Below are 11,085 nucleotides of genomic sequence, written 5' to 3' on the forward strand. Positions count from 1 at the left end.
ATCATCATCATCATCATCATCGTATTTCAGGTTTACCTTAAACCCGCCATTTTTTTTTTAAACTTGCATTTCCGTTTCGAATTTTATATAGTTATTATCATTATCATTTCCGTTAGGGAAAATTTACATATACCGGAAACAGATTGATTCCCTTTATTTTTTTTCCAGTTTCTTTTACGAATTAATCTTTTTTTTTTGTTTTTTTTTTCATTCCTTGTGAAAAAAAAATATTTTCTTAATTTTTCTTCAAATTTTCCCATTCCCCCTTCCCTCACAAAATTGCTCCCCGATTCGCCCCCCCCCAATTTTTTTTTTTTTTTGGAAAAATATGAATTATTGATGAATATCATTCAGAGCGTATTAATGATGAGCCCCTTGCGTCAGGATATTTTTTTACTTTGTCATTCTTCTCCCTTTACATTTCCTATTTTTTCTACTTCCCCCATTTTCTCTCTTTGTCTTTTTTACTGATTTTTCCTCTCTTTGTGTTTTTTTTCTTCTGTTCTTTTCTTTCCTTTCCTCTCTCTCTCTTACTGTCTTTCTTTTAACCTTTTTCTACTACCTATCTTTTTTTCTCTACCCCACTTTCTTTTTCTTTCTATCTCTCTCTCTCTCTCATCGATCGCTTCTGAAAATTATTAAAAATCTTTCAACATTTTACGTTTTTTTTTTTTTATAGGTACCCATCAATAAAAAAAATAAAAAAATTTTTTTCCTCCTTTCTTTTTTTTTTTTATAATAAAAAATTATAAACGATCATTAATAATAATGATAATAATGATAATAAGTGGATTTAAATATATATAAGGAAACGACAAATTGGAGAATTTTTTGGCGCCAAGTGTCAGATAATTTAAAATTATTATTAATACCTTCAGGTTAATTTTCATTCAAAAAAAAAAAAAATTATTTTACATTTTTGTCGACTTCCTCTTCCCTCCTCCCTTTTCCTCGCTTGCCCTTCCCCTCCCCTACCTCATTCTCGCTCTTTCCCCTCCTTTTCCTCCCCCACATTATTCATCCTCTTAAAAACGTTCGAGGGAATTTTTTGATTTTACTCCCGTTCGCCATTTTTGTGTAAGAATAATTTTTTCATTGATTTATGAGAAAAATTTATTATTATTATTATTATCGTCACTACTTTTTTTTTTTTTTAAATCGTGTGTGAGTGCGTGAGTGCGCGTGCAAACGTTGAATCGGAGCCGCCGATTCACCGCCACCGCCGGTTTTTGGTTACTTATTAATAATTTGACAAATTCAACCGGTAAATATTTGTCTCCAGAAAATAATTAAATGTTAATCTATCTGGAGAATGTAAATAAATATTTCTCACGACTGCTACTAACCGTCCCTCCTCCTCTACCTCCACGTCCTCTTCACCTACTCCTTCTCCAATCGAACAACTGATAATTGATAACAACTGTCAACGATTGTTTGTTGTTTGTATAAAAAATTTACAAATTTTTCCAAATCCGTTGTGTATTTTTTATTATTATTATTATTATCATAATTTTTTTAGTATTTTTGTTTGTTTGTTTGCCTGAACTTGAAGATGGAAATATGTCGCGTCTCCTGCCACGTTTTTTTTTTTTTGAAAAATTATAAAACGAATAGAAAAAATATAAATAACAGTCCAATTAAAAGTTTTAAAGATGTTTTTTTTTGAAAAACTAAAAAAAGTAAAAAACTAATTAATAATTTTAGTAAAAACGACGGAAAAAAAAATTCGCTTTTTTTTCTTCTTCCACGATCAAATAATCACGAATTGATTGACGTAACTAAATCTAATCGTTTTAAATTGATCGGAAACTGAAGCGAAAAAGCGTTTGAGCAAAGTGACATATACATGACGATATCGATGAATTTGAAATGAAAAATTTTTGTGGATCTTTTTGTGGGATCTTCCAGGGATTAACAAACTGGAAAAAGAGGGAAAAAACTGGAGAAAAAAATACAACGAAAATGGTTGCCAACATAAGAAAAAATTATGTTAATAATTTTAAAATTGAAACGTAATTTTATTATTTAAAAAAAAAAAATAGGGTATGCGTTTCAAAGTTTGCCAACTTTACGTAAAAAAAATTTTTTTTTTTTTTTAAATATAAATAATACGTGTAAAGAAGTGAGGGGTGAGGGGGGAAGAGAAAAATTTGCTCCCGGTAATTATTTTTAAAAAAAGAAAAGAACAAAATGATTAAAACCCAAAAATATTTTTTGACGTTGTTTAAAAAAAAAAAAAAATTGTACGGAATAAGAAAAACAAGGCAACAACCATACATCATTTAAAAAAAAAAACATGTTTTTGTTTTGTTTTATATACAACATCAATCAATTTTTTTTTTTTTTTGTACCTTTGAGGGGTAAATTACTACTTAACATATTTCATTTCCGTTTTTCTTTTTTTTTAAAGATGGTAACATGTTGGATAATTTTACCTTCTGGTTAAATAATTAAAAATTGTTTTTTATTTTTGTTTGTTCCAGTTCCTCCGAGATGCGTTGACGAATACAAATCGAAAAAAATCGGAGCATTGAAAAGAGATACGCTCACAATTGAATGTCAAGTTAAAGCCGAACCATCGACGGATGTTAAATTCAGTTGGACGTTTAACACATCCGGTGATGTTTTACCACTTCCGGCAACGAGAGTAACGAGTTTAAATTTAAAAAGTCATATTGATTTTACACCGATAAGTGATAGCGATTTTGGTACATTGGCTTGTTGGGCTGTAAACAGTATCGGACGACAGAAAGAACCGTGTATGATCCACATATATCCCGCAAGTAAGTTTATTATTATTAAAAAATCCCCCAAGAGGATGTAAGAAGAATGAAAAAAAAATTCCCTTCCCTCTTTTAACCGTATGAATATTAAAAAACGTTACACGGCATCTGCCACGAAAAAAAAAAAAAAAACATATTAGTATTTACTTTCCTTTTCTTACGTGACATTAGACCTTGTATAAATTAAATAAAATTGTGGCGGCGGTGACGTCGGTCGGCGGTCATGCGGAATTTTCTGGCGTGACGTGCGTGAGTGCATGCGTGCGTGCGTGGTGTGCGAATGTGTTTGTTCGTGTGTTCGTATGCGGCGCGGTGACGGTGTCACCGGGATAAAAAAAATAATGATAATAATTTTTTTATCATTCGACCTTAAACTTAATAAAAACGGGGGAGAGTGGTGGGAGGGGGTGATAGGGGTGGAGGCAAAACGAATTACAAAATTTTTACACGCTTTTAAATTACCCTCCGCCGTTTTTTTTTTTTTTTAAAAAATATTATATGTGTGCGTTTGTAAGGGTTCGAGAGAAAAAGGAAAGAGGGAGAGAGGGGAGAGGGGGGAGAAGGAAAAAGGTTAAAAAGAATACGAGAAAAATGACTAAAATACCAAAACATTACCAGTAAAAAAGAAATATGAGGGTGAATAGTTTCCGCAACGTTGTGAGAAAGGCGGGAAGGTGGGAATGAAGGGAAAGGAAAAGGAAGAAATGGCTGTGGCGGTGCTGGTGTTGGGGAGCGGGGGGAGGCGGGGAGAGAAAAAGAAGCAAAAAGGAGAAAAATTCTCGTAATTTATTTAATTCTCTTACTTAATATACTTTTTCGAAATAAAAAAATAAAAAATAAAAGTGGTTCCCCACGAAAATGTGTGCGCTGATGTAACATTTGGCATTTACACACTAAAAAAAAAGTGGGAGAAAGGAGGGAAAGGGAGGAGAGGGAAATTTTAAATCGTAATATTAATTTAATTTTTTTCTTTTTTTTTTTTGTTAATCTCCTGCCCCGAAACTTACGCATATTATTATTATTAATAAATACAATTTATATTGTGACGTATTTGATTGATTTTACAAAAAAAAAAAAAATTGAATTTATTAAATACACGTGGAAAATATCCACGTATTAGTATAACGTGTCACTAACACATCACCCAAAAATTTATAATCGTGTCATTAAGAAAAAAAAATGTATGAAAATTTTTTTTTTTTTTATAGAAGTACCTCAAGCACCCAACGATTGCAAATTGAAAAATTTAACAACGTCGGGGGGAAGTTTGCAAATAATTTGTTTACCCGGAAACGATGGAGGACTTCAACAGCATTTCATGTTGGAAGTTTCAGAATTTAATATTTCTCTCGTTATTGATAACACTATCGAATTTAAAACTAATTATAATAATAATAATAATAATAATCGTAACGAAGAAATGAGTAGTAAAAAGTTTAAAATTTTAAGTTCGGAACCTAATTTTATAGTTCGAGGTCTCGAATCGGGAAAACTTTATACATTTTCAGTTTACGCTGTCAATGGAAAAGGTAGAAGCGAACCCCCATTTATCATTCCTCGTATTAAATATGGAAGTTTAACTGCGAGACTTACGAGTACCGGTAAGTAAAATAAAAAAAATTATTATTATTATTTTGGAAAAGTTCTAGAAGAAAAAAAATTGAATAAATAATTTTCTAAAAAGAGAAATGATAAAAAACATAACGTCGCAACGTGGCACACATCATATAAACAAAATGTTTTTTGTTTACTAAAATTTTTTTTTTTTTATAAACAATTTTTACTGTTTTATTTCTTTTAATATGTTAAACTTCTTTTTTTTTTACTATCGATAAATATAATAAGGAAGGAGAAGGAAGAAAAACGCGCGCTTAAATATGCGCACGCGCGTATTTTTTTTTTCGTTCGAAAACGAAAAAAAAACATAAAAGTTGACAGATGCTATGCATAATTTTATAAATAAATAGACAATCGAACGAGAATAATCGATATATCGAAATCGTATCGAAAATCTATTACCCTCTCTTTCTCCCTCCCCTCCACCCCGTAAGTAAATCTTCAGGGTTTTTTTTTCGTTGCAGAAACAATGAACGGTAATGCAGAAGACGAAGACGGTAGCAATCCTATGATAATAATTTTGGGTGCACTCATAGGAATCGCATTGTTGATAATCGGTGCCATTGTCACGGCTGCCGGATTTTTCCTTTGCAAAAGGAAAAATTCAACGGAAAATAATTTCTTTCTACCACCGCAAAAAATTCAAACGGATTCTTTTCAAGTTCCCATGCTCCGAGAAAATAATAAAAATATAAAATTAAATAATTCCCAACGGAAAAGTTTTCAAGACATTTTACCACTCGATGAAATCAACAACACGTTAAAACCGTTTACGGAAAATAATGACGATGACGTCACGCGTACTGCGGTCATACGCAAAAATCGTGGATCCGCCGCGAGACAAATTCGTAATTCGTTATCCCTGTCGTCTTCCCACAACGACGCCGTCGTTGTTGAAATCAAACCCATTCCCATTCCCGTCGAAATAAAACCTTTGAATTTGTGTAATCAAAGGAATTCGGATGTGATAATTGATGATTCGACGGAAGGAAACGTTTCTTCTTCCACGGTCACGTGTCACCCAAACAACGACGGCGAAACCGTTAAAAAAACTCACGCAAGAGTGACGCTCAATTCGAACGGTGACGTTCTTAAATGTGTCATCGAAGGTAAGACGTGCGATTGAATTTAAAAGTATTTCCCTTCCCCTCACCCTCCTTTCATCGCCCCGTCCGTTATTTTTATTCCCGAAGGAAAAAATTTTAAATTTTTATTAATCCTTTGACTGGCGCACGAGAAAAAAAAATTTTTTTTAAATACCCGTTTCGAGACCAAACTTTAAACGTTTCCGGTTAAACTATTTACATTTCCGGTTAATTTTCCCCCCGCCCTTCCCTCCCCATCTCCTTATAACCTGCTTTTTTTTTTACCCGCTTTAAACCTTTTTTTGATTTTTCTTCATTATGCAAACCTTTTTTCCCCACACAAAAAATTAATCTCGCAACAACCGTTTCTAATTATCATCAACTTCCGGTCGCCATTATTATTATTATTATTATTAAACATATAAGTTTTTTTTTTAAGCATTCAAAGGATAAAAAAAAGTGATTTCGCCATTTTTTTCCCTTCTCTAATTACCAATTAACTCGTAAAATACGAAGAGAAAACCCGATGGGGTAAGGGGTAGAGGGCAAAGGTTAAACATCGTAGAAAAAGGGGGAGGAGAGGGGGCATGAGGGGGTGAAGAAGAACAAAAAAAATAAACCTAAAAAGTTTATTTTGGAATTAGGCCATAACTACACTTTTCAACTTTCATCAGTTGAAAAAAAAAAAAGTTTTTTAATTTAAATTTATTTGTGAGATTTTTTTTTTTTTTAGAAAAAAAAGAAAAATGATGACGATTATTATTATTATTATTATTAATAAAATCTGTCAAACGCAAAATAATAATAATAATGATATAATTCAAAAAGAAAAAAAAAAGGCAGCAGTAAATTACGTTTAAAAATAAAAAAAAAGTTTTTTTCTTTCTATAAAAAGAGTTTTTACCACGTGAATAAAAAAAAGGGAGGGGGAGAGAGAAAAAACAAAATGGCGGACGACGAAGGATTAAACGAAATAAAAACGTTTCAGGTACCCATAATTAATGAAAAAGTCAAAAAAAAAAACAATTTAATTATCAGATAAAACAGAATAAAATGATAATAAAAAAACTTTTCACATCATTATCATAATAATAATAATAATAATTTATGAAATTCGTTATGTTGGCAATTATTGTGTGTGTATGTGTTTATCCTTCCTTCCTTCCTGTGTCACCTGTTTTAATATTAAACGTTTTCCTCCTCTATGACTTTTTATTAAAAAAAACAAACGGAAAACATTAAAATATCCGAATAATAATTACCGGAAACTGAATCGGGAATGAAAAAAAAAAAAAAAAAGGAAAAAAGGAAAATTCTTTTTCATTTATATTTTATTATTTTAAAACCGAATGTGAAAAAAAATTATAATAATAATTTTTTTTCACCGCCGTTTGTTTGTATTTAGTGTCGGCGGTGTCGGCGTTTATGTCGACGTCGTCGGCGGTAATGGCGGTGGTAAAATTTACAAAAAGTCGGTTTTTTTTTATTTAAAAAAAAAAAAATTCACGTAACTCGATTTTTTTTTTTTTTTTAGTAAAATCATTTTTTTTATCAACTTTTATCTTTTCTCATCTTCTTCATTTTTTTCTTTCTTCTCTCTCTCTCTTTTAAACCTTTTAAATTTTTACTCCCCACACCACCACCCCCCTGTTTCTCCTTTCCTCTTCCTCTCTCTCTCTTTTTAACTAATTAGGGTTGTTATGTTTTTTAAAATTTTAAAATTTTACATTTTAATTTATGAGTTTCATTTTTTTAAAGGAAAAACCGCAGGATAATTATTTATACATTTATATTAATTACGCACGTTTTAGTGCGTGACGCGCGTGCGTTACTTACGTCATTTACAACCCTCACGATAATAATAATGATATTAATTATTGTGTTAATAAAAAAAAAAAATTTCTTTTTCTTTTTTTATTTTTTTTTTCAGCAACTCAATTTAAAAATAATTATGAAAAGGAGAAGTTTATAGTCTTAAAGGTCCTCCTTCTTTTCTTTTAAAAAAAACAAACAAACAAAACCTTTTTACCTTTCTCCCCCCACTCTACCACCCTCCCTTCACGTTTAAACAAACGATACTTTTAAAATTTTTTTATTTTCACGTTTTAAAAGTAAAAAAATAATTTTTTTTTTAATTTTTCAGGTGCGGATGATAAAACGAAAGAATATTTATAAGAAAAAGAAAAATTCGTTTCCTTTTTTCCTTTTTACTAAAACAAAGGAAACGATATTGAGTAATTTCATCGCCTTAAAATTTGCATTTATACTTAAAAGAATAAAAAAAATTTACACACATAAAAAAAAAAAATTTTTTCCTGTTTATTATATAAACCTGAATAACCTAAATTTAACCCGAAATCATCCTGATGACAATAATAATAATAATAATAAATTATATTCTTACCTTTGAAAAATTTTAAATTAAATTTCATAAACAACTACAATCGATTGTTAAAAAACAACAACAACAAACAACAATAACAACACAAATAAATAAAATATTAAATTTTCAATCGAGTAAATTTTTTTTCATACACGCTCGCGTTCTTTGTTTACAATCTGACATTTTTTTTTCTTTTTGTTTTTCGCAGTTGGCTGTATTGTTGTTATTAAATTTTTCGCGACAAATATTCCCTTTGTAAACATATTTGATTTTTAAAATACTTCGCGCTAATTTTCGTTCTTTTTCAAATAAATTTCAATTATTATTTTTTTTATTTTTTCCCGAAATAATTATTAAATTTATCGATCGATTCGTTTGTAAGACGTGTGACGTCACTAAATATTTCATAGAGTAATTTATTACGACCCCTAAAAAAATTTCTTTTTTTTTTAACCCTCAAAACTAAAAAGTTACGAAAAAAAAAAATCCTTTTAAATCTCGTTTCGTATCGTTCGTAAGCTAAACATATAAATTACAAATTTTTCCTTTTAGAAAAAAAAAAAATAACAATTTGAAATCGATAAGAAAGGTTTTGTTTGTGAATTGATAAAAGGCTCCAAGTAAAAATCTTCAATTGAAACCTTAAAAGCATTGTTTCGTTTGATTTAAAAAAAAAAAAAATTGTATGACCGACCTTAAATTTTGATTAAAAAAAAAAAGGTTTGCAACTTCTAAAAAAAAATTTTTTTTTTTTTCCCCGAAACGTTTAAAATTTACAATACTGTATCCTATTATTATTATTATTATTATTATTATTATTATTATTATTATTATTATTATTATTATTAATGTACGCCGGTTTATAAAAATATTATGAATTTGATTTTTTTTTTTTTTTTTACGATTTTTTATAAATCAAAAACGATTATAAAAATTTCGAAGTGTAAATGATGGGTTAATAATATTAATAATAATTAGGGGAAATCACGTGGGATCGGTGTATAGTTTTTTTTTTTTTTTTTTACATAGTCGAACGGGATGGATCGTAATTCGTTGGTAATAACATTTATAATAATATTATTAAAATTAAATTGCGTAAAATTATTATCACAAAAACAAGCACACTTTAGCAAAAAATACGATTCCATGGCGGAAGTGAGAAAAAATAGCAAAGGACACAACGATAAAGGATTGAGAATATTCAATGGTCAACCCGTACCCGAAGGTGTCGCCACCTACGTCGTTTTTATAATAAGTTTACTAAATAATACGAGATGCACGGGAAGTTTAGTGACCGGTAGAATCGTAATGACCGCGGGTCACTGTGCCAAACCTTTGATGATAGTCGCACTAAGTCAAAACAATCTCGAATTATACGTTGAAAAACGTGTGAGAACTCCATATGAAAGATACGTGGGAGATGAATTCGGGGTGGAAGAAAGCCTTGTCAGTGAATACGCAATTCATCCGGATTATGAAGAATGGGGAATCGACGTGGCATTATTGATGATAAGAAGTCCGTTTATGCAAACCGTACCATTTGTTAAAATAGCCACGGGTAATATATATGTCACTTGCTATTATTATTATTATTATTTTATTACCGTAAGTCACGTGTTTCAATTATTATTATTATTATTATTATGTACTGTATTACCAGTGAAAGAAGATATACTTTTCGATTGTATATCGATCGGTTATGGAGTCACGCAAGATCCGGAAACGGAATTCACACAAAGATATTTCAAGAATAAAAGATTAGATTTGGTGTACTTTAACGATCCTGTACCCGATCAAATATGTTTCGTTCATGGGGATGTCAATGATCCACCCGCAATTTGTCGGGGAGATTCGGGCGGACCCCTAGTTTGCCACAATTTTATATGGGGAATCGCAGCTTTCGGGAACTCGGAGGTAGAATGTAAATCCATATATTCCTTCTGCTATTTACCTATGTATCTAATCGCCGATTGGTTAAATTTATACGTCGAAACAGCAGGATTTGCTTGTCGCGAACGTCCGAACGTTTTTCTCACATCGTCATCATTATTATTATTATTATTTTTTTTTTTTATACGAAATCATTTACGATTTTTATAATCATTTAAATAAATATTTATATTAATATATATAACTACTACTATCTTATTGAAATCGATATTAAAAATTAAAAAAATTTTTTTCCTCTCCCCTCCCTAATAAATTATTATTATTATTATTATTATTATTATTATTATTATTATTATTATTATTAATTAAAAAAATAAATAAATAAACAAAATGGCGGCGGATGCTCCTTTTGCTCTTTCTTTGTATAAACGAACACTCCTTACTTTTTTTTTTTAATATAACACATTTTTCACGTTCTAAAATTAAACAAACAACACCCTTAAAAAAAAATTCTGTGTTTGCGTCGGGGGCTCGGTCGGGGATTCAGTGGGGGGCCGAAAGGAGAAGGGGAAGAGGAAGGGAGAGGAGGAGTCAAAAACCGAATGAAAGGAGAAAGAAAAAAAAGGTTAAGCAGGTGCATTTTTTTTCTCATTTTTTTTTTTTTTTGATAAATTCAAACCGATGAAATCGACATTTTGAAGATGACGATGGATTTTATCCAGGAAAAAAAAATGATCCCCTTTTTTTTTAATAATAATAATACTAATAATAATAATAATATTTAACGGTTTTTTTTTAAATTCGTAATTTTAAAAATCATCATCACTCACGAATTTTATTCGATGCTGTTTGTTTTTGTTACCCAAAAAAAAAAAATTTATAAACCGAGTAAAAGTTCGTTTATCTTTAAAAAAAAAAGTAATGATAATGATAATAATAATAATAATAATTTTTTTTTATTTAAAAATACAAAATCATTTACGTCATCCTACGCGCGCGCGCGTTTTTTTTATCAAAGGGTTATCAAATAATTAAATCGTTATTTTTAACCGTTTCCCCGTAGTTTTTTTTTATTTTTTTTTAACACCTTTTTAAAACATTTTTCCCTGGTTCCCCCGTTAACATGATTTATCGCTATAAAATGCCGTCGAGTTTATATATCTATCTATATATAGAAAAACAACACAAGGTTTAAAAAATTTTTTTTCAATGAGTTTTAATAAAATTTATTTATTATTTTTTTTCCTCTTTCTTTCTATGCGTCACGTGTATGTAATTGTTATAAAAAAAAGTAAGAATAAATAATAATAATAATAATAATTAAAAA

General features: G+C 29.8%; 3 protein-coding genes across 3 annotated transcripts in view; all 3 read left to right on the forward strand.

The window, feature by feature from the left end:
• Phum_PHUM312550 (sidestep protein, putative) overlaps positions 1 to 4,455 on the forward strand; it is a gene marked incomplete at both ends in the record, with an annotated part of 31,685 nt that extends 27,230 nt beyond the window's left edge. The window contains 3 exons of the mRNA XM_002427312.1: positions 2,484 to 2,783; positions 3,992 to 4,384; positions 4,427 to 4,455. Of these exons, the coding sequence (XP_002427357.1) occupies positions 2,484 to 2,783; positions 3,992 to 4,384; positions 4,427 to 4,455 (722 nt within the window). The remainder of the gene's footprint in view (positions 1 to 2,483; positions 2,784 to 3,991; positions 4,385 to 4,426) is intronic.
• Positions 4,456 to 4,869: 414 nt separating this feature from the next.
• Positions 4,870 to 5,938, forward strand: Phum_PHUM312760 (uncharacterized protein; the record flags this gene model as incomplete). Its single annotated transcript, XM_002427313.1, has 2 exons — positions 4,870 to 5,509; positions 5,925 to 5,938. The coding sequence occupies 2 exons, from the start codon at positions 4,870 to 4,872 to the stop codon at positions 5,936 to 5,938; spliced, it is 654 nt and encodes a 217-aa protein (XP_002427358.1).
• Positions 5,939 to 8,716: 2,778 nt separating this feature from the next.
• On the forward strand, positions 8,717 to 10,388 carry Phum_PHUM312770 (Prostatic glandular kallikrein-8 precursor, putative; the record flags this gene model as incomplete). Its single annotated transcript, XM_002427314.1, has 5 exons — positions 8,717 to 8,726; positions 8,847 to 8,872; positions 8,898 to 9,426; positions 9,529 to 9,789; positions 10,384 to 10,388. The coding sequence occupies 5 exons, from the start codon at positions 8,717 to 8,719 to the stop codon at positions 10,386 to 10,388; spliced, it is 831 nt and encodes a 276-aa protein (XP_002427359.1).
• Between the last annotated feature and the right edge of the window lie 697 nt (positions 10,389 to 11,085).

Source organism: Pediculus humanus, genomic scaffold (genome assembly GCF_000006295.1).
Source record: "Pediculus humanus corporis 1103172107716 genomic scaffold, whole genome shotgun sequence".
Taxonomy (NCBI): Eukaryota; Metazoa; Arthropoda; class Insecta; order Psocodea; family Pediculidae; genus Pediculus; species Pediculus humanus.